Genomic DNA, 26,529 nt, shown 5'->3' on the forward strand with positions numbered 1-26,529 from the left:
AATCAATCAATCAGGTTGATTGGCAGTGACCAATCAGTCTGACCGTCGTTGGATCAACTAATCGGCGCTGGAAATCTTAAAAACCTGCATGAGAACTGAGCCAAAAGTTTATAGAGAGTTTATACAGAAGGATTTTCATATCAATCAACAATGAACGATCTCGTAGGACGAAAACTACGAATGCCAATGGATAGAGCCGAAGCATGCGCAAGTACCAGTCTTCAACTTCCAAGAAAATTGTTTGGTATAATTATCTTATGAACAAGTAGGATGTATCACCTATGGCTGGTTGTGAGTGTGGTGAGCCACTCCAAACTGTTAAACATCTAATTAAGTATTTCCCACAGCAAGTACAAAGGACATCCACAACATATACATCGTCTGAATACATCTGGTGACGAATAGCTGAAAAAAAAAATGGATATCAATATAGCTATACTGATATTTATATTAATACCCGTGAAAATACTATAAAATCATTTAGTATTTATTATATCTGTTTGAATTTTATTTTTAATAACATGGACACATCTATGTATCGTAGGATAAATAATAATAAAATAATGTATTTATTCCTCTTCTTTGCAGATTATACCGCTAGGCTGTAATTTTTCTATTTGCTTCTATATTTTCTTTTGTAGCTATTATGGTTGGTAGTTTAATGTCTTTTTGCAGATATTTTCCAAAGAGCTTTCGTTAGATTATATTACATATTCTTTCATCAATAAAATTGTTGATGAAATATTCTCGTTCAGCATATCTTGGTGTATTCTCCGTTTCAGATAACCAGATTTCCCTAACTTTTTGACGTAATATTAACTTTTCATTTCTATAAGTAGGATTTCCAGTCATCCGCTAGTAAATCTTTATTAATATTTATAAAATATTTTCTTTCAGGATCTTAAATTTTCAGCTTATCGTCAATTGTAAACATCTTTTTCCGGAAGCAAAGGAACAAAGGAAACAAAATTGTTTTACTTGATGAGTAGGTAAAAGTTACAAGCGGTTTCGTAGAAACCCATCGTGAATTTTTGTGATTATTTCTTTATTATAATTATTTTTTGACAGTATTTTTATAAAATACTGTCAATACTTATGCCCTTTTAAGTTGTAAAAGTGTAGTTTCTAAGTAACTTATTTTAATTTAAGATAAAATATGCCAGTAGTTGAGTTTGAACTTATAAAACCAAATGTTTAAGTAAGAAATTAGATCAAATTTGGATTACAGGAAAATATTATTTTTATGGAATCGATTTTGAATAGTAAATTATAAACAGGAGAAATATCAAGATATGAATCACGAAGGCTTGTAGAGACCGTTGCAATAACTCAACGTATAATAGAGAAGAACCGACAAAAAACGCAAAGAATGTCACCGAACAATTTAAATATTGTCGTTCTTGGAATAAACATGTAATAACCAAGATATATTCAGACACTACTGTATAATATACACTACGTAATCCAAATAAAGATTTAAATAAACTTAGTTTATCTGATGAAAGAAATATAAAAATAAATTTATTTTACAAATTATTTATCCATTTAGTACCAACAGGTCAATTATTGTTACTTTTGTTATTTGTTATGACAAATGATAGAATTTTTTAGCAGATAAAAAATATCTAATCTGACTGGGATTCAAACCCAGCAATTTCTAATTGAAAAGACATCAACAATGGATATTGGCTATTATAATGTCATTACAACATTAAATACAGTATTATTTTCAGAAAGATTTTATTTTAATATTACAGAAAATAATGATACTAAATATAGCATGGCATATATTCGTCCGTATTTTATTTCTTTTTTTCGCATACAACCAGTTGGGTTGTCATCGATTAAAAGCAAGCCAGACCCAAAAATTGCCGCATTACATACGAACGAACCGACAACATAACTTTTATATTTTTTATTCTTGAAAAAAGTCTAATGGAATTAAAAGAACAAAAACCAGTACCGCAGATAGTAAATACAGAATATATTTATATATTATAAAATATTATATTTATATACAAGATCGTAAACGGACTTCGCAAAAAGAAAGTCAAACCGTTATGAGGCAAAAAACAACGAATCGGAAAAATAAATTAACTGTATGGTAATGAAACTCTAATTAAATAATAATAATTAAGAAAATTATAATAATAGATTACATGTGTATAGTATGAATGCTTCTGTGTACAGTTAAATAATATGTAGTATATAAATGTATGCTAGACTGTGGATACTGGTATTGTCTGGGAGTAGGGTTTCGGTTAACCACACACCTAAGAAATGTTCGATCTGAGATTGCACTTCATTTACATTCATTATATACATCCTCGTTCATCCTCTGAAGTAATACTTTAAGATGGTTTCGGAGGGTAAACGGAATAAAAAGAGAGTATATAAATGTAGTACTTTAAGTAAAGCAAATAATGGTGCAAATAAAGTTTACAGTCCCAAATAATGGGACCGTAAAAAGTTCCTTTCTTGAGAAGGCATATAATCCACCTGTATTGAGACATTCATTATTTTCTCTGTATTCTGTTGTTAATCCTATCTGCTGAATCTATAACCATAGACGATGAGTAATTACATTGAAGTAGTCGGTGGAAACCCTTCACCGACTGCTTCAATATTTCAAACTAAATAACTGTATATACGTAAATTGACTTCTAGCTCTACAGTAAAACGTACATCCTTCGTAAAAATATTTGTTGTATCTTCAAACGGGTCTAACATCAACTTGGATGTTGTATGTTCGAATTATTTTACCAGGGTTTAATTGACTCGAGTTCAAACACTGAAAATCACTTTCATTTTATTGTTGTTCTTCGCGTGCAACTCATTTAGGTTCATTTTCCTATCAGCATGAGTTAATTGTACATAATTATAATATTCGTAAATGTCAAGCAGAAATGGTAACTTAACAGTGGGAAGTGGGTTCTTTATTTTAAAATAAATTTAACTAGTCATGAAAAAGATAAAACTTGTGTTTTTATTCTTTTAGCAAGAATAATTTCATAATATATTTTATTAATTTATTTATTTTTGTTATATCGTAGAAATATTATAATATTTAATGAAATTAGAATTAACTTTTAAGCCTTATTCGTTTTATCGTTATTTTATTTAGGGTATAAATTGATTTCTTTTTTAAATTTATTTATCCCGTTGAGAATAAGCCGTACAGCAACAAATTGCTTACAAAAACACCCACAATAAATGGATTAAGGATTGATTCAGACTTTATCCAATCCCATTCATATAACTCACGGTATTTTAACGACGTAACAGACCATTTAAATGATCGAGTATTCTAATTAATATAAGCAATGTTATTTACGACTCATTACTAAAGATTTATGCTGATCGTTTTGTAACATTAAATACCTAAAATACTTAATGCAGTATTTTATATATATTATTAAACATTCATTTAATATTTCATCAAAACCATCTCTATTTTCTTCTTCAGTATATACATGTATACAGATCATTGAACAAGACGGTAAGGCCTTTTATATTACAATAGTGAGTATCATTAAACCATAGATGTAAATGCTTATGCGATTTAAAAAAATGTTATTATTATTCTAATTTAATTTATAATCCAATTTAAATTAATCCATATTCAATTTTAAAAATAAGGTTTTAAGTTTGAGATTTTCTCCGCCATCCCAAAATCAAACTCTTTTTTTTCAGTAGAAAGATGGTCATCTAAAATCACGATTTATAACATTTGATGATAAAACAATAATAATAATAATTTTTCGGTAACTTCTGATACTGAGATATCAGAAACGATAACAGCATATGTTTAAACATCTTACGGAAATAAAACGAAGGAAAAGTATTGTAGAAAAACTTTTTATTCTCTTTCAGCAGTAGGTGTAATGTAACATACATGAAACATATGCAGTTGTAAAACAGTATAAAACTAAATTACGTGCTTTATAATTGTATTTTTTTTAAATTTCATTCTAAAAAATTTCGAGTATTTTCCAACATTATTACAAAATTAAGTTAAAATGTATATAAATAATAAAGTTGAAATTTAATTAATTTAAAATTAAACATAAATAATAAGATTAGCTGATATTTATATTAAACAACACTACAAATTTTTGTAGTAAATAAACTGTCAACCTTTAATAATATTGATTTTCTTTGTATTACGTCGTGTTAATCCAACGTTTACATTATTTTATAAACGACCTACAACTAAGTGTTTAATACTACAAAATAAAAATTAGTTTTGTTGGTAATATAAATATAAATATTTTTATTAGAATTATTAATTCATTAAATTATTATTCTTTATTAGAAATAAAGTACTAGTAACTTTATTTTCTTAATAACATATTTTCTTTAAGCAAAGCTGAGAAAAATATATTTTTTTTATTGATGTATGGATTTACTGATCATGACCGGCTATGTCAAAATTTATTTAACGATGGGGTTTTCGATAGAGTACATACAAATAACTAATGATTGTGTATAAAACATTAAAGATATTGGAGGAAGTTTTATGTAACTGATTTGTCCGTTCAAGGGGGAAAAATATACCTTCAGAAAGATCTTAAGATACTTGAAAAATCCATTCAACCCTTGGAAATTTGCCATTGGACGTAGTATTAGAACCTTCGTTTCAGAGATTTTTTACAGTAATAAATTTCACTCTTTTGAACTACAACTTGTGCAAGAAAGTTTAGGAGGTGATTCTATATTACTAGATAAAAAGTTAAGATAGACGTAAATTTTCAAGTGAATAACTGCAATTATGTTCTCAGAAGAAGAGATTTTTTATCAAATGGCCATACAATTAACGTAACTGGCAATAATGGAGCGATTATAACTAGCATTTACAAAGACTCAGAAATAGCATGAGCCAATACATAACATTTAAGGATAAATAGCTGATCATCATATCGTATGGTTTTTTTTTTAATAGGACATATATTGCTTAGCAGAAATAGTGGTTTACCCACCCCTACTCAAATGGCGATAACTCCCTGTTATTTAGCGGCTATTTAAGATGAGAATTTTATTCATGCAAACTGAAAGACTAGAAAAATAATGATAAAGAAGAATAGAGAAAGAATAAATCAAGGATTTGGAACATGTTAATCTACAGACTTCAAGATTATGAAAAATAGGAGTTTATCCACGATAAAAGGGTTTTTTGCTATTGCAACGGTCAAAATTCGTTGCTAACGAACAACTTTAAGAGTGTACAGTCAAAAATCGTAAAGAGATTTAGTATGGTAGAAAATACATATCTTTTTTTAAAAGTAATTATAATCTTTATTTAATATAAAAATTAAATTCTGTTTTCTTGTTTCTTGTAATCAAATAATTATATTTAAAAAAAGTAAGACTCATGTCTTTGCCTTCATTCTATTGACATCACTGCTTCATAATAATAATAATAATTATAACAATAATGAAATTTCATAAATTTAGAAAGTAATTTATTTATTGAAATCAGAACTGCTGAAGGAATAATGTATCTTCTCAAATATATAATAATAGTTTCGTATCTTAACTGACTGTATATTTGATGTTACAAAATTATATTTTATTACTGCAATTATGTTTCAGAATCAGTAACTTAATTTATTGACGGTAATTAAAATAAATTACTGTATTCTACATATATATAATTGAGTAGTTTTTGAAACATTTTGACGTGTTAAAAAATTACATTAAAATCTAGCAGGGTTATTTATGATCACTAATTTTGTACGACAAAATCCAGTTGCACAAAACTTAATAAAAATATTTTATATTTTTATTAAAATGTCATGTCTTTAACCGATCATTGAGCATAACGATCATTTAATTTATAAAACTAACGATTATTTCAAATTTTCATAATCTTCGATTAATCTGATCTCATCTAAATAAACAAAAATTATCAAATACTGTAGTCGCAATATTTCTTCATACGGTTTATAAAGATTTTTGTTGATATTTGTTTACCCATCCTTAGAAAGACTGATAACAGAAATTATAAAAGTAAGTAATTCTAATTGAATTTTTTTTTTTTTTTTTCATTATATTAGAGAAATTAATACTTCGAGTCTATTCATTGAAAATAGATGTGCTTGTTTGTATTATAATTACTACTTTTTTTTAACTACTGTACTATTTTCTATCATCTCTTTTGATTTTGTAATGAAAATATTTTTAAAATAATAATAATAATCAACATTCAAGTTTTACCTTTTATTATTACATTCCCCTCCGAGTTCGTTTCTTTAAACTAAAATTATTAAAAAAAAAAAACAGCTTAAATTATCCAATTCAATTTTTTATAATATATTATATTATATTGTGTAAAGTATATTATTGTTTTCTACTGTAAACTTTTTTTTTCTATTTTATAAAATTATATTTCATCATTGTTTCTGAATCTTTAATTAACAGAGAGTATGGAAATAAATTCTACGAATTAAAATATTCATAAACAGATTTTTACGGTGGAATTCTCTGAAAATGAATCTTATTATGTAAGCGTTTACGTATGTATTAATTTTCACTCCATCGTCATATCTCTATGTTTGATTTAATTTATTTTGTGTGTATGTATATATATATATATATATATATATATAAAATCAGAAAGCATATAGAATAAAATAGGCGCTTGAAACTATTGGATGTGAATATTAATTGGCAAAGTTGCCACCCGACGGTTTGATGAAATAAATTTGTATCAATCTGATGACATAGGTATATTTTCTTATTGTGAAAAGATATTAATCTTCTCGTAATAAGTAGACCACAATTTTTTTTTTTATGTATTGTCTTTCAGTATTAATTAGTCATTATTTATTTATCTTATTTAGCTTAAGTATTTATTTTTAAAAGATTACGTGTTATTATTTCAGAAAGAAATAGTAATACTTTGTATTGTTTTTTTTTTTTTTTTTTTAATAAATGAAAACAAATTTAATAATCAATACATTTAATTAAGAAACTTTTGATTTTAGCATATAGATAGATTTTACACATTTAATGATTTTTATTACAAAACTTTGCTACCTATTATGCATAATAACGATTGCACAACATAATCATATACTCGTAGTAAAAGTGACGCTCATTACAAACACACACACACACACACACACATACACACTTTCTCTCTCTCCCTCTCCCTCACCCTCTCCCTCTCCCACACCATCACTCTCTCACTCTCACCCACTATCTCTCACTTACTTAATAAGAATCCTCATTAACGTGACATACAGTTTATCATATCATATGTATGAATTTCTGTTCCTACGTAATTTCTCAACGGCTGTACCAATTTCCCAATTTTCAAGACGAAATTATTATATTCTTTATTATAATCATGCAAGTAGCAAGTATTATTAAATCGAGGAAAAATGAGAAATGTAAAACATCAGTTGATGATTTCAAGTTCCGGTCGGTTATTACTGATAAAACTAATATTTATTTTCCTTTATTCTCATTTTTCATAATTAATATTTTAGTTGCTCTATATAGCTTCATGTATTTTTCTCTTTTACATGTGTTTTTCGCTGTAGTCAGTTTTTTAAACATTATTTTATTTATTAATATTATTACGTATTTGTTTTTACAGGCTGTATCTGATGCTATGCTTGTGGAACTTAAGCAGTGTTTTATGGAAGCATATGATGATAATCAGGATGGAAAAATTGACATACGAGAGGTTGGTAATGTTGTTTGTTTTTATTAAATTCTTTTTCACAGAATTAAATGAAATAGAAAAATAGGAAAGGTATAAGCAAGAGCAAATGGATAAAAGTATTTTATTTTTTTTTTGTAATGGTGGTGGAAAAGTGAAAATAAGTTGCGAGATTGTTGGGTACAAAAAGAGTATGTATTTTTTTAAGGCGTTAAAAGAAGTAAAAAAAGAGTTTGCGGCTAACTCTTTCGTAACAAAAGACTATACTGGTGGAGAATATCTTAAGGCAGGCGTTTCAAAAGCGTAGCCCCAGAGAAATAGAAAAGTTATTTAGGTGGAACGGGGAGACCTCTTTTCTCTGACTATCTTTCTTATTTTATTTATATCTCCGTATTGTTATAAATAAGTAGAGATTTCGTTCTTTAATAATTTATTTTTTCTTATTTATTAATTTATTTTTAATAAAAATATATCTTTCTACATACTGATTTCTATATTATTTCATTCTAGATAATAATACACAAGGTTTTAGATCCTTGCATCTAATTATTTTTCTTAAATGTTTTACTATAATTGGAATACGTTTAAATTTTTACGTTCTTCCTAAATGATGGCTATTCATTTCTGAAATTATAACGATCCTAAACTTATATATGCAAACAAGTATGCTGAAGAACGTAAGATTTTAAAAAAGCTGTGTACGGAAGTTGTTTCGTACACACATCTGCATCTGTCGGCAATTACTATGAAGTATACAACACAGTAAAACTTCTACCTAGCAAAGATTAGTGATTTTCCTCCTCTACTTAACAGAGAACATAACTAGTGATATAAAGCACATAACATTAACGCATAAAACCAATAATATTAAAAATTAGTTTAACTTTTAGGAAAACAATTATTTAAGTCTTTTAAATGTTTAATAATTATTTTATTCATTTGCAGTAAATAGAACATAATAAATTGTGTAAATATAAAAATAATATTTTTTAAATATTTTCAAAATCACATTTTGTATTCTACGATATCTTTCAAACATTTTTTACCAATAGAAGAAGAATTTACACTTGAACACAGTTCCTTTTGTCATAATGTGCACATATATCAGAATAATTAAAATTTATTATTGGCCAGTAGTATATTACTGGAAAATTTTATTAGTTTTTATTTATCCTTATTTACTATTGAAAAAGCTCTTAGCCTGAAAATGGGACTTGGGTATTTAGTACGTTTGCTTATTATGAAACTATTGAAACAACCTGTATTAATACAGTTTAGACACAATAAATAATCACTGTATTCAAGAATTAAAACGTTTTTAAAATGTTTAAATATAATACATTTGATTACAATATTTATATAAATTTATATTATTATATAACCTATATAATGCTAACAAATTTTGTTCACGTTATTAGTTACATGTTTTTTTGTCTTCAGATATTTGACTGGTTTGATGCAACTCTCCAAAATTCCCTATCAAGTGCCAGTCGTTTTATTTTGGTATACCCCCACATTCTACATCCCCAACAGTTTTTTATGCATATTCACAAACGTTGCTGCCTGCACAATTTTCCCATCTGCCTGTCCGTCCAATATCAAAGCGACTATTCCAGGATTTTTTAAGATGTGGCCTATAAGTTTGTTCCTTCTTTTAGCTATATCTTTACAAATGCTTCTTACTTCACTAATTTTCCGCAGTACCTCTTCAATTGTCACTTTATCCACTCATCTGACTTTTAACATTCTGTTATAGAACCACATTTTGAAAGCCTCTAATCTTTTCTTCTGAGGTACTCCGATCGTCCAAGTTTCACATCCATATAAAGCGACGCTCCAAACATATACTTTCAAAAATCTTTTCCTGACATTTAAATTAATTTTTGATGTAATAAAATTGTATTTCTTACTGAAAGTTCGTTTCACCTGTGCTACTCGGCATTTTATATCGCTTCTGCTTCGTCCATCTTTAGTAATTCTACTTCCCAAATAACAAAATTCTTCTAACTCCATGGTCTTCTCTCATCCTATTTTTATATTCAGTGGTTCATCTACTTTATTTGACTACATTTCATTATTTTCGTTTTGCTCTTGTTTATTTAAAAAAAAAGAAAGTATTTAACGATTTCAACTTGTTCTCTCTCTATGTAATTCGGCTGAAAACAGCGTCTCCCCATGCAACACCTTATTAAAACATATTAATAGTAAAAAAACTCAAAAAAAAAATTCTGAAATAATATTTTTAATTAATAAGTAAGTATTGTTAATGTAAACTCTAATTAAGTTAGAAAAAGTGTTATATTTAAAAATGTCTTACACTTAATATTCCAGTTTCTCGCTTTTTCGCCAAAGGATATATATATTTATTTATTTATAATTATATATTATAAATTTATATTTATAAATTATATATGTATGTATAATTTATAAATATAAATTTATATAATTTATATATATATATTAGGGGTGAAGGATGAATTTATGAGGGTAAATTAAAAAGTAGAATAATATTTAAAAACATATTATTTTTATTTTCACAAGATGAAATATTGCTTATTTTTCAGTACAAACTCCTCCTTTTATCCACTTAGTTCCTCTTTTAACAAGCTTCTCATTTCTTTCTGGAAGAAACTTTACAGTTTGGTGCTGAGCCAATTTTATACGTTTGCATATTTTTTGCATCAAAATAGAACTGATTTCTCCATAGTTCTTCTTTTAGTGAACAAAATTTAAGATAACGTTTGGAAACAGCTCAGAGCTGTACAATTGGTGGTCAAATTAAAATATTGAAGATAAAGGATTGTTTTGTTGGATATATGAGGTAAAGAGTTATCTTGAAGCGAAATCCATATTTGAATATTTTTAAAGCCTTATAGACTTGATTTTTTACTTCAGATCTGAAAACGATAGGTGAATTCTGAAATCTGCTACGATAGTTTTCACTATTCGCAGTTTAACCTATGAAATGAATAAAAAATGTTTCAAGATTTTTTTTTAATTTTTTGCCGTAGGAGATGAAATATGACTCCATTCAAAACTTTGTCACTTATTCTCGGGATTAAACTAATGACCCGACGTCTCATTTACGAGTACACAAATATACAAAATAAAACGTTTTTAATATTTCTCTAAATAGAATAACCTTTCCTGCATTACTGTTTTGAATAGATAATAAATCTGTGAATAGAATCTTTCTGTCCCCTCAGTTTAATGGAAATGATACTTCAAAGGTCTATAAAAGTTTATATAACTTTTATAATGTTATGGAATGCCGTATACTTATATTAAACCTTGTAAGCAGATATTTTATTTTTGTAGATACCCTCAGTTACATCACGAAATAAAGTCCAACAATAATCAGCTAACATATTAATCCTCTATTTGCCTTTGTAACGGTTTTTTCAACATTGAAATATCTTGGTGGAAGGGGTCACCGTGTTCATCACTTACTGTCCCAAGGTTTGGCGGGAAGTATCCAGCCGTGATTAGAGGAAATGGATATTTTATGACATATTATATATCACAGCTCGTAAGAATTACAGAGTTTATCTACAATTTCCTGGTAATTTTGTGATTTATGGACACCCAGAAAATTTTCACAAATGTCATTTACCGCTGTCAACACAGATATCGGTCAACACAGAGTTAAACATTTCAACTTTGACCAGGTCCCTTATTCGTAGACCAATCCAAGATCCCTTCTTTAATTTTTTCTTCATTTACTTTTGGTAATATCTGCCTTATGTACAAGAATCCTTGATTGTCTTTCTTCATATTTTTTACAAAATGTTTTATTAGTTCCTGTTTGATATGAAGGGGGCTATTAAAATATTTTTTTCTGGTTTAACTAGAGACTCACGAATAATTTTTTTTCATCGTGAATTGTTTTTTTCATCAGGAGTTAATTTCTTACTTCTCTTCCACTATTTCAGAACATAATGCTGATCTCTAGCTCAGCTCTTTTTTTTATAGAGGTGGAGGAATCCCATTTACGGGCGCCGAAGCAGTGTCGGACTCGCTAACAGGTTCCGCAAGATGTTATTGAGGGCGGATGTGTTCCTGCGCACTACCGACTATGCATCCACCCCTGGGTATCCGCCCCTCCTGGGAAACGCTTTGTAGCATTACTTCTGGAAAGGGGGAAACGCTTGCGCACACAATCGGTCACCGCAGTCACAACTGAAACATCCAAACACACACTTACGCAACACCAAGGATAACACCGACACAAGGAGTAACAAGTCACTCGCACATCACAACAAGAAAAAACACACATAACACAGGAATTTTTTTTTTCTTTTTTCCTAGCTCAGTTATCTCATTCGCAAATAAAAAGCAGTATTTTGTATAACTAACTGCAAGCCTAACAAAAGAACTGTTACTCTTTGAACTCCACACATATTCCAGCTATGCTTATTATATAATTATCTCTTCCGACAACAGTTTTTATAACATACGTTTATTTCACATTAATTCCATACCAGATTAGTATAGAAGGATATTTTTACTATTGTAAATTAGAACTGCTTTTAAGCTCTACTTGGAAGAATCAATGAAAAAACCATAGGATTACCAAACGGCTAGGAATTTCGTTTGTTTTTTAGCCATCCTCTTAAATTGACTGCACAGTTTCTACATATTATATGAGAAGCCGATGTCTTATCCTGATCCAAGTCAAAGTATAGTTTATAAGCTTTTTTAATTAAAGGTATAGTGTTTCTCTTATGTGATTTTATAGTGAACGCACTACACTCGTTACAAGAACTGTCGGTATAAAAACTGTTGGTATAATCTATTATTTGGTTAACGGTAAAATTTATTATTAACCTACGGTTAACAAGTGTAATAGAGTTAAAAATATATAATGAGAACTAATATATAAATTAATGAAATAAAAAACGGCCGTATATTAATAATTCATCATATACTATCAACAGTTTTAATGATTTAAATTTTCAATTTTTTCTAGAACGTAGGATGATGGAAAAATTCTGATTTCAGACTCATTTTCAGAATTAAAAAATAGAATGGGTTCATGTATCGCAAGTTATGAAACAAACATTTGTTTTTATCAGTGTTATCATAACCCTTCAGAAATTAGTCTCCATCTCTATAACGATACAAAAACTTCTAGAAAATTTTCAAACGATTCTCTTGTGGATATCTATTAGCTGAAGAGAAACTCAGTTAGGGCAAATTTTTCGAAGGTTGAAAAAATCGTATTTAATTGGAAATGTCAACCCAGACTTATATTAACTCACCTGCAGAACCATCAACTTTAATCGGTTGATTAATTATTTGTTATCCGCTTCGAAAATTCTTTCCGTTGTTCGTCAAAGAGAGAAGTTCTACATTTTTATTCGATTAATCCATTTTCCGGTCTTGCTACTAAAACAACTCTTTCCGTATTGCTGATACATTCTGCTAATAATCTCTGCTGGTTTTACTCCTGAATATAGAAAACATATTAAAGCTTGTTTTTTTCCTTGTAGATTCGTTTTGGCTCCTATCAAACAAAAAGCATTTATTTTTAACCGATCTTCAACCACAACCATAAAGAGCTAACAGCAAAACAATATTTCTAATCGACATATTATATAAGCTTATGATTTACAGCAGAACAGTGACACATGATTTTGAGGAAAATGAAAGTTTACCATTATTTTTTGACTTTCCTTCATCATAGCAGTGTAGGTAATTAGTATTGTTTTGCTAATAAAATGAGAGAAAAATATTTAAAAAAAATTATATTCTATTACCCTCTATCAAAATCTGTTTAACCGTTTCAAACATTTGCGCTGAAATTATATAAAGAATTTTTTTTTCCATCTGAATGAGAAAATTTTGAAAATGTAAAAATATGTATATCAACGGTAGATTTCAGCTACTCATTGACTTGAATCGATTTTCTCATATCAATATGTTGAAAAGTAGAAATATCAAACTCCCTTCTTTTTCTGTTTAGCCTCCGTACCACCGTAAGGTATTACTTCAGAGGATGAATGAGGATGATGCGGATGAATGTAAATGAAGTGTAGTCTTGTACAGTCCCAGGTCGACCACTCCTGCAAAGTGTGGTTAATTGAAACCCGACCGCCAAAGAACACCAGTATTCACGATCAAGTACTCAAATCCGTATAAAAGTAAACTGCCTTTACTAGGCATTTGAACCTCAAGATTTATTAGAACTCTCGACTTCGAAATCACCTGATTTGCGTTGACGAGTTAACCGCTAGACCAGGTTACGGTTTATTTTTTTTTTGTTTTTAAATATGCAAATGGTAATTCAGATTTATATGAATAATAAAAGAGAAAGAATAGACAAAATTCCAGTGCTACGTAGTAAGTTTTGGTTTCTGACTGACTGAAACTATTAAATTCATTTTACTCTGTCTCTATGAATAATAAATGAAAATGAAAGTTATTATTTTTAAAATCAATTTTTAATTAATATCCTTTCATTTCATATTGCTCTAAAACCAAATACGTTTGAAAATTAAAAAAATTGGGATACAGGCGAAGAGCGAGATAAATTCATTAGTTGAATTCATTGGCTGATTAGTTTCAGCCTCGACGTTAACATTGGCTGATACATTTGACATCACGATATTATTAAAATTGCTAATTTTTTTCTGAAATTTTTGTCGGTGAACTGTATTTCATTTGCGTGGTACTTACTTTTTACTCTAGGACTGATTAACTCTAGAATCGGGACTTATTCCAAAGCGTTTTACAGCTATCAAATCATTTACAGATGGTCTCTGTGTCATTGCTGTATTTATTCCATTTTGTCCTACAGCTCTGCACTGATTTTAATGGAAATGCTTCAATAGAGTTTTCTTTTTCAAATTTCCATCATCTTTACTGACCACATTTTGTCGAAGAGAAAACATAAAAAAAATTAAAAAACTCATTTTCAGTTACTCATAAAATATTTTTACAATACTATAGGCGTAATTTTACAAGTTTTTTTTTTTAAAAAAAAGACTAAGCAGGAATTTTTGTGATTGTCTGCTCATTCAGTTTCTCTATTGTTATCTACATCTAATATCTATTTGTCTGTATTTTATTTACATCTAATATCTGTTTGTTATCAACAATTTCTAACATCTAAATTTTGGCTTATTTTACTCTCATATTCATATATACGCATCTGTACCATAGGAGGAAGTGTTAATAAATATTTTTTTCCACAGAAAGGATTTCATTTGTGAATTTAATTTTACTGGCCCCCAAAAAAAAAAATTATTATAATTATCAACAGATTTAAATTATAAACATTATAAGAATTTTGCCTTTTTTCTTTCACTTTTTATATAAAATTAGAAGAATAGCGGTAAAAATAATACTACAATTCGATTAAATATTATATAACACATTCTTTCTTTATGATATTAAGTCTTGGTAATTGACATCATTAGTAGAAGCCGTGACTTGGGCGCTGATGATTACTTTTCTGAACTCGAAATCCTATATTCACCTTAATAATACAATGCAATCATAACACAACTATCTGATTTACGATGTATTTATGATCAACTAATCACGTTAATGAAAAATCATGTCTCTTTAATATGTATGTTTGTCAATATGTTTACGAATGAGAATAGACAAGGGACAAACCTGGTTCACCGTACTTAAATCAGATTAGTCAAAGAAGTTATTACTCTTAATCCAGTTACTTAAATTAATATTTATTTTTAATGAATCCACATTTATTAGTTCATTCTGAAGTTTATCGATGAATTTGGTTAAGGTATAGTTAGTTAGCGTCGGAAGACCGTTAAATTAGTTATCGAAATTTCAAGTTTTGTTTGAAGACAAATTTCGGAGATTAGAGAGCGAATTTAATCTAATTATTTACTAACGCTTATTAAGTTAAATTAGTTACTAAAGTTTATTAAGATACATTATTAAGTTCTGTACTTTGAGCAATTTAATTTAATTTTTAGTACATTAAGATCCTTCAAAAACAAATTTGTTTATTTATAGTTTATTACGTTTACAAGTTTGTTTCTTTACATCTGTCAGTTTTCATTGATTCTATAGTGCATGTAAAGCAAACGAATTTTATGCGGAACTGGTTCGAGCTTCTTTCTCTTTTAATAATGTTAGCCAAAATATAGTCAGTTTATGTGGTAAACAGAATGAAGGTGTTACTTCTAAAGAGGAATATTAACTGAATTTCAGTGTTTCACTGGGATATTCTGTTGTACCAGAATATTCGGCTCAGTCAAGGATAGTGATTAGTTTTAGGAATGGCTCTACCGCCTTTGGAGTGTCTGGTGTCGCATATCGGCTTCCCTACACCTGTTATACTTATAGCTATCTACAATTACTGTATCTACAAGATACAGTTTACAATATAAAATTGAATAAAATTACTTTCTGTAAAATTTGACCTTTTTTTTTGAGAAGATCGTGGCCAGATAATATGTAATCATGTACAAAAATATCAGCTACATTGTTGAATAGTCAATATCAGCTGTTCTTTGAGATATTCGTATGTTTGTGTTCTCTACCTAGAATTTGTTTTTATATTATATTAAGTTACCTTCGTTCTGTATTATAATTGCGGTTGTGTTTTGGAAGTTAATTATCAATAGCTGTAAGTTTATTATTATTTTTTCTTTCCTATAATCTTGGAGGATCATTCGTTCCGCCACTCCGTTGCTAAGGAGTGTTCATTGTTTGTTTACTGTTTGCTTATTTCTTTGTTTACTTTTTATGGTTTCTAGTTTCGTTTATTCTTATGTACGCTTAGGTTTTGCACGATATAAATCAGCTGCCTTCGGCAGAAATGATAGACAAGGGGTCATCTGATATTGTAGGTTGTCGTGTACCGTCCAGGAAACGTGGTCCACTACCGTCGTTGGATAAACTCGAGGAGGGCTGCGCGCAGGAAGCTTATTAGAGACGACTTGGTGAACAATATGTTAGGTGACCCGAGTGATAAAGAGAGTGTAACAATGGAGTCCCAGCCTACTACTAGTCAGTGGAGGACAATAGATGTGCCAAGGAGGTAAACAGTGAATCGTGGGCCTATCAATAGCGACTTACCACTATCGAATAAGTTTAGTGGCCTTCCACTAGAGGATACGGAATTTATGAACCAACCTGAGCCAGTCAAGCCTCCTCCGATTGTGCTTTACGAAATAAACGACTTGTTGAAGTTGTATGAGCTGCTGGAAGCGACCGTGTGCAAGAGTGATTACAGCATTCGACTATTCGGAGGTAAGCAGCTGAGAATAATCTCTAGGGACATCGAGGCGTACAAGAAGATTATACAAGTTGTTCGAGAGCTCGGTCTGATAGGTCATACTTTCACAAGGAAGGATCAACGAACTTTTCGTGTTGTAATCAGAAACCTGCACCACTCTATTAGACTGGAGATAAAATCACACTGAAGAAACGAAATCGAAGGCCATGGGCATCGGATGAAGGGCCTGATAAATACACGCCACAGGATAACTAAGGAGCCCACATAGACTTTCTTTGTGAACCTGGAGCCACAGGAGAGGAATAAGACCATTTTTGAATTGGAGTACATTGTCAATTGCAGAGTGTCATTCCAGACGCCACGGAAGCCTACAGACCTCATGCAATGCATGAGGTGTCAGCAATATGGGCACACTAAGAAAAATTGCATGAGGCCTTTCCGCTGCGTGAAATGTGGGGAGGACCATCGGACAGCTGACTGTCCCAGAAAAGACTCCTGCACCTGCGCCTTGTGTCAGTCCGACCATCCGACAAATTACCGAGACTTTAGAGTATATCAAGAGATATTGGAAGCGTAGGCGAAAGGTGAATTGGAACTCGCAACTAGTTCCGAGAATCGAACCCGCTAGCCGCAAGGTGGCAGCCCAGCGCTTGATGATAAGAACTTCCTTTCGTTGGGTCGTAGGGTGCTGAGGACAGTCAACGCGGATCTTGAATCTCTCCATAAAACGTATGCTGCAGCAGCTGGGCGTGCTAGTGAGGGAAGTGTGGACAAGTTGGAGAGGCTGTCATCAAATATAGACTTCCTGCTTCAACAGATGGGGAGTCTGACAGCATTGCTCAACCAGGTGCTCTCCAAAATCCGTCGATATCCAGATTTCTATGAATCGCTGCATGGAACATTAACGGCCTACTTTCTAGGCGTGAGGACCTAGGAGTTATGGGAGTTTCAAATCCCCTTGACGTCATTTTGATATCGGAAACGCACTTTACTGACCGGAAATACCTCAGGCTTGACGGTTATTCTGTGTATATGACGAATAACCCAGATGGGAGGGCCCATGCAGGAACCGCGATTCTGATTCGGCAATCCCTGCGGCATCATCAACTACCGAGCTTCTACACTGACCAGATTCAGGCAACCACGGTTGAAGTTACAGACTGGTTGGGGCCTATTAGGCTGTCCGCTGTGTACTACCCTCCACGGCATACTGTAACTGTAACTGGATTGCGACTCTGGGTTCTCGATTTATTGCCGGAGGAGACTGGAACGCAAAACACCCATTGTGGGGTTTCCGATTGACTACCAGCAGGGGTAGATCGCTGAAGACATGTGTTCAAAATCTGAACCTGGACGTGGTATCGGGATTCCAGCCGACATACTGGCCTACGGACCAGACGAAGATCCCGGATTTGCTTGAATTTTTTGTTACCTCGGGTATATCATTTGCATACACTCTGGTGGAGAACAACTATGATTCATAGTCGGACCACTCGCCGGGTCTACTTACATTGAGCACGACGGTGCTAAGGAGGAAAGAGAGGCCTATTCTTCATACGAGACAAACGGATTGGGTTTCTGACCAGGATTGGATCGAAGAGAAACTGAGTGACCCGTTTCCACGCGATACCCCTGGGGATATTTATTACGCGACGTACTTTTTGACGTTGGTCATGCAGGAAGGAGCATGCCGGTCTACACCTGATGATTTGCACTCAACCAGAGACAATACCTATCCGAGGGAAGTGACAGAACTAATTGTCTCGAAGCGGCGTCTTCGGCGGAATTGGCAGCGTTTCATAAGTCCAGAAAGTAGGACTCTTCTTAATAGGAAGGCGTGGAGGCGGAGGAGGTTGTTGAGGACTATCAGGGACGAGACATTCAAGGAGTACATATGAAATCTTTCTCACCTGCATGGGGACGGATACTCCTTATGGAAGGCTACAAAAAGACTGCAACGATCATCAGGAACGCTCCCCGCCCTACAGAGGCGTACTGGATCGTGGGTGAGGACTGACAGGGAAAAGGCCGATCTGTTTGCTTCACGATGCAGAGGGTATGTTCAGAGAGGGTGTTCAGGTGTGGCCATTCCACAATCGAACAATCCCATAGAGTCATCAGTGGGTGTCTGGAGGAGCATAAATTCTGCTCGGCAGCGTTCTTAGACATCCAACAAGCCTTTGATAAGGTATGGATACCTGGCTTATTCTACAAGTTAAAGCTACAACTTCCTCAACCCTACTTCCTAGTCTTGCGGAATTATCTTAAGGAGTGTTTTGCTCAGGTGAAATGTAATGACCAGTTTTCAAGGTTCTTTGAGATTGAATCGGCTGTCCCTCAGTGCTCTGTGCTGGGCCCTGTGTTGCATTCCGTATTCGCTGCGGACATTCCGGTCCTGGATGATTGCAACCCTGGCTTGAAAACCCTGGCCTAGCCTTGCAGACTCTACAAATGGCGCTGGATCGTGTGTGTGTGTGTGGTAGAAAAAGTGGAGGATTAAGGTTAATCAAGGTAAGTCGAGGCACGTCACATTTGCCATGCGGAGAGTTGACTGTCCCGGTGTGTACTTTGATGGTGTTTTGATCCCGCAAACGGTGACTGTGCGGTATCTGGGACTTCACCTGGATCGGCGTTTGACCTGGAAGTGTCACGTGAGGATGAAGAGGAAACCGCTAAAAGCAAGGTACAGGGAACTTCATTGGCTGCTACGGAGGAACTCAGGTCTCACGTTATCCAACAATATCTCAATTTACAAGGCTAACCTGCGCCCAATCTGGACATACGGTCTATAATTGTGGGGAATGGCTAGTATTAGTAATGTGGAAATTATCCAACGATTTCAGAACGAAATAGCGTCGGTAATTGCCGAAGCTCCGTGGTTCACGCGGAATGATGAGATTCAGGATTATCTGGACCTCCCATCGGTTTGTGAGATTGCACAACAACGCAATGTCAAATACCTGCAAAGGCTTGAGAATCATGTAAACCACTTTGCAATTAATCTACTCGATAACAGCAGAGACGTCCGACGGTTGAAACGAGCCCATGTTCTCGACTTAGGTTCTGCGTAACAGTTTGGAATCTACACCATCAAGTTTAATGGTGTCGTATCTAATTTCTTGTTACTTCTCTTTCTTTTTCTTTTTTATTTGTTATTAATGTTTATTTTGTAGACTATATGGTGCTGAAATTATTGGTTTGTGATTTATGACTGGGCTTGAAATTTCATATTTGAATTTAAGTTTGCTTGCAACGGTTTATTGTGTATTATTTATTTTGGAGTTTCCTTAAGGACTTTCTTATCACGTGCTTTTGTCAGGAAACTTACTTATGGCTCCGCAGGAGAGCCGATTGTAATTATAATTGTTATTCAGAAAAAAAAATTGTTGAATAGCGTAATGAGTGGGAAAAGACTTTTAAATATCATAAAAATGAATTTTTATTGGCAATAATGTTATTTTAAGATCGCGAACTCTCAGAAATGATTGGTCACTGCAGATATAATCTGAACTGTAAAAATATTTGTAATACGAGAAATCTACTTTTTACTACCTATAAGATTACAATATAACTTGCAATTGGACTATTATATATATGACTAAAATTAAAATTTTAGTCTCATTAAGAGATATCACCGGAAGAATAAGAAGGAACTCCAAAACTTACCTTCGTCCATCTTCAAGTACGTGTAAGATGAAGGCAACCGCCTCCAGCCATCTTAAGCGACTATCTCTGCGAAGGGAATGTATTACACTTATCACAAAACTAAGCCTTCACCAGGCGCATTCCTGCTGGACCGTAAGGTACGAATGCTGTCAGATAACGGACTTAAGGACTTAAGTCCTTAACAAAAAATGTTTTGCAACTCTCCATAAAAATAACCCCAGTAAAATTTCTTAACATACTCATGCTTTACAAAAGATCGAAACGCTATTCCAAACTCCGTTCAGTTAAAAAAAATATATATACATAATCTCTACTCCTCAGTAAAAATAACTACCCGCCGTTTAATTAGAAAGATCCAGCAGCAAGAGACAAATATCCAGGCTCTGGAATCAGTAGGAAAATAAAACATTCTCCGACGCATTTACATTCCGTTTTAAGTACGTTCGTAAGTTTCTAATTACGTATATTAGAGTTTTATTTTCCATTTAAGTTATTTTATCTGATGTACGGTTTAAAATTAAAATTAAATTATTGAAAAGAATAAATTATCATTTCGATTCTACGGAAAAGGGTTACTTTTTGAATAACTTTTTTGTTTTTAATTATTACGGTATGTGCATACTTCCAATTAATGATGGGATGGAAAAACAGTAATAAAAAAAGAAGAATAATATTCATTATCACTGTTGAAATTATGCATTTCTGTCAGAAATGAATATTCTCCCTTCATAGTGCCCTACAGCGAAACAGCGATACAGTGTATTCCACTCTTTATGGATCGAACGTTCTCTGATATAACAATCACTAGGATTTTTTAATTGGTTACTGGAATTAATTTAAAAATATAAGACTTTAATAAATCGTTTACAAAAAAAAAATCATTTAAAATAAGGTACCATATGTACATGTGCCAACTGAATCATTCCTCATCAAAAAGGTTGCGGTTTAACAATATATACTACTAATGTAATATATAATAGAAAATGATGTATTAAAAATATAATTAAGAATGAAAGAAAAATACAAGGGTTTAAATACTAATTTATGTTTTTTTTTCATTTACATAACACTGGTTTATGAAAATATATTGCGCTTAGTCTACTCTGGCATAGTCAAGCAGTCATAACTAGTATCAGTTATTTACACAGTTTTTGATGGATAAATCACTCTGGTATATGCGCATGGATATAATATATTATTTGACTATTTATAAAATAGAAGTATCTGTGTGTTCAAAAGAAAATTCAATAATGATAGATTCATTATCTCAAGACTAAAAGCATTCTACTTGAGGAAAAATGCAAATGAATGTAAAATGGTGCATAAGCTATTATCGTGTGAATTTTCCTTTATTATTGTAGTCCTTGAACCCAAAATTCGCCAGTTAAACTACTCTGAAATTACGTAAACTAATCGTCCGTGGAAGAGGGATATCTACTACGTGTATTTTCTGCTAAAGCAGGTTTTTTGGGTGGGATTTTATTGGCCTTTTCATATCATTTGTTGTGACTTTCTTCAAACGAAGCTATGTTTATAAATTAATCAAAATAATTTTTAAAATGACCGAAATTCAAGCTTTCTTTCCGTATGTTTGGAAAATCTCTTATTTGTCGTTGTTAACATTAGAACTTCAGAAAATTTGTTACTTGTATGTGAAACCTTCTTTGTGCACAATTATGCACATAGCAAGCTTTTATAAATTATTGATAAAGAATACACATGGTGAAATTTTATATTTGTAGCCTTGTGCATATGAGAAATAATAAATAAATTATAACCATATTATGCATATAGTTAGCTAACTAATAAAAAGACTGTTCAAGAAAAGAATAAAAACGGTAACGTAAGTGATAGGCAAAATAATCGTGAAGGTGATATGACATCGGTGATTGACATGCGCAGTCAGTGATATGAGAATGAAATTGATCAATTAAACAATGAAAAAAATGTAAATTAAACAATGATGTAAATTTGTATGTGTGGAATGAAGGCACTAACAAGCTGTATATTGAGCAAAGAAATTCACATCGTGTGTTAGATTTTATTATGAACTATAATAATTTTAAAAGCATTGTTTTCATATCAAATGGCTATTAAACCTATTAAACTAGGAACAAACCTTGGTAAGTGTCTTAAAATATTTTTCTATAAGTCATTTTATTACAATGTTCTTTTTGTATCACAGATTATTTAAAAAAAAAACCATAATTAAATATTAAGACCATAATCAAGTTACAATCATGTTATAGGTGTTTTCCTTGAATCACCTTGTGTACATTTTAGACATCAGCAGCAAATCAAAAATAGCAAAGCATTGATAAAGTCCAGCCAGTAATGAACTAAAAATCATAACAGTGTCCAGTACTATGAATAAAACTACAACATAAAATGAATAATTAACATTTTATTACAATTAATCAATTGTTTTTACAGAAAGGACAAACGATGGACTCGGACAGTGTTCTTAGTGCCATAGAATATTTTTCAAGCTGCTAGTTAATTCACCGTCTGATTATATTGCATAATTATTTCATAAAGACGTAAATAATAATATTTTTGACTATTTAACAGATATTTTAGAGAAATTAGAAAAAAATAATTGTCAAATCAAATTAATTGCACTTATATATATGATTTTTATTTAAAGAGTTATTTAGAAACAATCACAAAAAGGTTTTGTGCGCATGAACTTTTTGTATAATAAAAAAAATTTCAAAGATATAATTTTATTATATATTTTGAATTAATGAAAAGAAAAAGTACGTAATAAAATAATTAATAAATTTGATAAGTATAAAGAGTTTTGTGTTAAAATTAAGCTAAAACAATCTACATTATAGCTGGTTCCGAATATGAAAATTTTCTCATAGAAATGTTTACGCAATTTTTCATTGTTGGAATGTTTATTTTCTTAAAAATTTAATGCATTACTTCTTGTAATCCATAATTTATTTTGAGGGCGCATGGACTTGGTAGAATGCAAAAGAAGATTATACATATATGATAACATAATGATTTTTATAGTTAACAAATAACAAAAATATAATTATAAAATACACGCTGAATACATGTAAAATGTTTTTTGATGACAAGCATATTCAAATAAATTACTAAATTAAGATACTGAGATTGACCGCTTTCAAAATCACGCAGAAATGATAAGATAAACATTTCAATTTTGTTTCATTACAACAGCAAATTGATATGTTAATTGGAAACAGAATGAAATACCATCCAACCGTGGTAAATTATTCTATCTTCTTTATAGAGCCCGTTAATTTTATTTAACCGCAATGCATTTTCATTTCGGAGAATCAAAAATACCTCCATAAAGGACATATTTTGCAAAAAAACATTATACCGCATTTTTTAATCAATCATAACATTAAGTATATCTGAATAATCGGAACATTATATTTAAATAAATCACACCACTTAATATTTCTGAATAATTAGAAGAAAAAAAAATACAATCAATCATAATACTTAATATTTTAACCAATAGGAATAAATACATGACTAATCAGAACGCAACAAATTAAAACCGATAGAGATAGGTAATTAATTTGACCAACCGCAGTACTGAACTCAGTCACTAGAACCCAATTAAACAAGATTGGTTTCTAGTGGCTGAAGATGGAATGGATATTCAGTTAAATTTAATTTTAAAATTCTAAACAGAGAGGTGGGAATAAACGGCGGAAAAAGACAATTGAAGGGTTTTTTACCAATAAATCTTAATGAATTGCCATAGGACTCTAATAAAATACGACTACGGTACTTTTTATATCATTATCGTATTGTAACCCCTTTTTATTAGAAAATAAAAAGAGGAGTTTAGTAGTAAATAAAGCAATATCACCGAAACTTAAATGACAGATTCTTTCGACCAAAAGCCAGTCGAATATAACTCATGTACTGCAAAATCCAAAACATGTTAATGACCAGATTTTCTAAGGAGACTAAACAATTCTTCAAGCCGCTTTGAACTTATACATTATATTAGAAATTATACTTTCAAAAAAATTATGGTTATTTTATCACCTTTCATTAAAACATTTTTTGATAAACCTTTCATTTCTTACAGTGTAGATTAATTTCACTTGTAACTTGCCGTAAAAAATTATTCTTAATGTAAAATATTTGGATCGTTTGAAAATAAATTTGTTGTGGTTAAAAAATTAATTCGACATATCGATAGAAAAAATAAATTATTATTAAAATAAAAAAATGCGAAAATTCTTATCTGTGGGCAGGACGAACGGTAATAGATTTATGGACTTAAAAAGTACTAAATAATATGTTTTAACAGTAATTTCAGATTGTCCTCATATTGAGGTATTCTAGAATCAGTCATAATAAATTACAGAAAAAAGGATTTATTTCCTTGTATATAACAATTCAAATAATTAAAAATTTAATTTTTTTTAATTATTTTTTTTTATTATAAACGTCTTTTTTTTTCTTTTTTCTCAGTACCAACCTGTATTATAAACATAGTTTTTTTTTCTCTTTTTTAATTTCATAGATTCACTCTAATTTATTTCTCATTCTTTTAGTGATAGGCAAATCACGTTATTTGTTAAAAACAAATAACGTTATTTGTTTTATGATGACTGAGATTAATATCGTAGCGTGAGAAAAGTTCCAAGTTAGACCTGTAAATTGTGATAAAATGTTATCATAAAAATAAAAATTTGATGAAAGTACCTTACCGTTATAGTAAAATCTCATTAAGGAAAACAGAAAAAAATATTCGTTATGTAAATGTATTTCTTTAATACCCAATAAGCTGCTGCATGTTGAACTATTTTCATTGTTTCCCAAATTTATCACAATATCTACAATAATAATTTTACGCAAACTTTTCGCTTCCCATACTTATTTTCTTCTTTAATTACAAGTTAATACAATTTTTCTAAGCATTTGCATCTATTAACACTTTTTATCAGTAGATTTTTTACATCACTTAAGTGTTGTGTTATTATTCCCAATGTAGCATTTAACTTGTGCCCATATCAATTCTATCGGTTTAAAATTGCAGTGGTATGGAGGAAGACGCAACACGACATAATTTTTTAATTTTGCTTTTTCATCTGTTCTATAATGAATATTTTTGTTTAACTGATTTTACTAATCTTGTAAGTTCTACTTTTAACATATCTTCTGTGTAAGCGATTTTTTTTTTATTTTAACCATTCGGCAGTTTCCGATTTTCGGGTCAAAGGTATGGACATTTTTCGGCTTTCAGGCAATGGTACGGCACATTATCCATTGCTATGACGATGGATCCTTCAGCAACAATTTCGACAGTTTTTTTAAACCACTGAATAAAATTCTCGCCATTCATTTCATCGTGATACTCTGGAAGATCTGAGTACAAATACCCATAAACTACCGTTAAAAACCCCATTTTCACTTCCTGTTTGCGTTATTATTCATCGTTTACTTTTTCTAGTTGGGGTTTTCAGCCCAGTTGACATATATTTCCTAATAGCGTGTTTTGCGCTCTTTATTTGTTTATCCACCCAATTTTTTCCCAATATATATCCCGCGTTAACCCAATTTAGATACGTTTAAATAGTAAATTCAGTTAGATAACAAATTGTCTTTACCTTCTTTACAAAATCGTTAATTTCTTTTAAATATTCCCTACGCCATGAGATAAAATCGATTAATAAAGAATTGTTTGTTTTTTTTTGGCCATGAAACGAAAATTCATTGATTTTAAAACAAGATGTAATGTACTTCTAGAAAAATTCGGCAGTTCAGAATCAGTATTCACGGCATCTAATATTTTGTTCAAGTAAGGAAGCTCGTTATTGAAAGAAAACCAATGAACTTTTTTCTGATACGGTTTTAGTAAAATCGTCCAACTTTTCAGTATTTTTCACACGCTTTCGAGTCTTTTTAGAACTGACATGTTTACCATCAATTTTTTATCTGTTATACTAAAAATTGTTCCTTCATTAAC

At 30.9% G+C, this 26,529-nt stretch overlaps 1 protein-coding gene across 1 annotated transcript in view; it reads left to right on the forward strand.

The window, feature by feature from the left end:
* The window catches only part of Cbp53E (Calbindin 53E), a 498,615-nt gene that overhangs the window by 153,462 nt on the left and 318,624 nt on the right, over positions 1-26,529 (forward strand). Inside the window, exon 3 of the mRNA XM_075354418.1 lies at positions 7,604-7,693. Within this exon, the coding sequence (XP_075210533.1) occupies positions 7,604-7,693 (90 nt within the window). The remainder of the gene's footprint in view (positions 1-7,603; positions 7,694-26,529) is intronic.

This window comes from Lycorma delicatula, chromosome 1 (genome assembly GCF_047948215.1).
Source record: "Lycorma delicatula isolate Av1 chromosome 1, ASM4794821v1, whole genome shotgun sequence".
Taxonomy (NCBI): domain Eukaryota; kingdom Metazoa; phylum Arthropoda; class Insecta; order Hemiptera; family Fulgoridae; genus Lycorma; species Lycorma delicatula.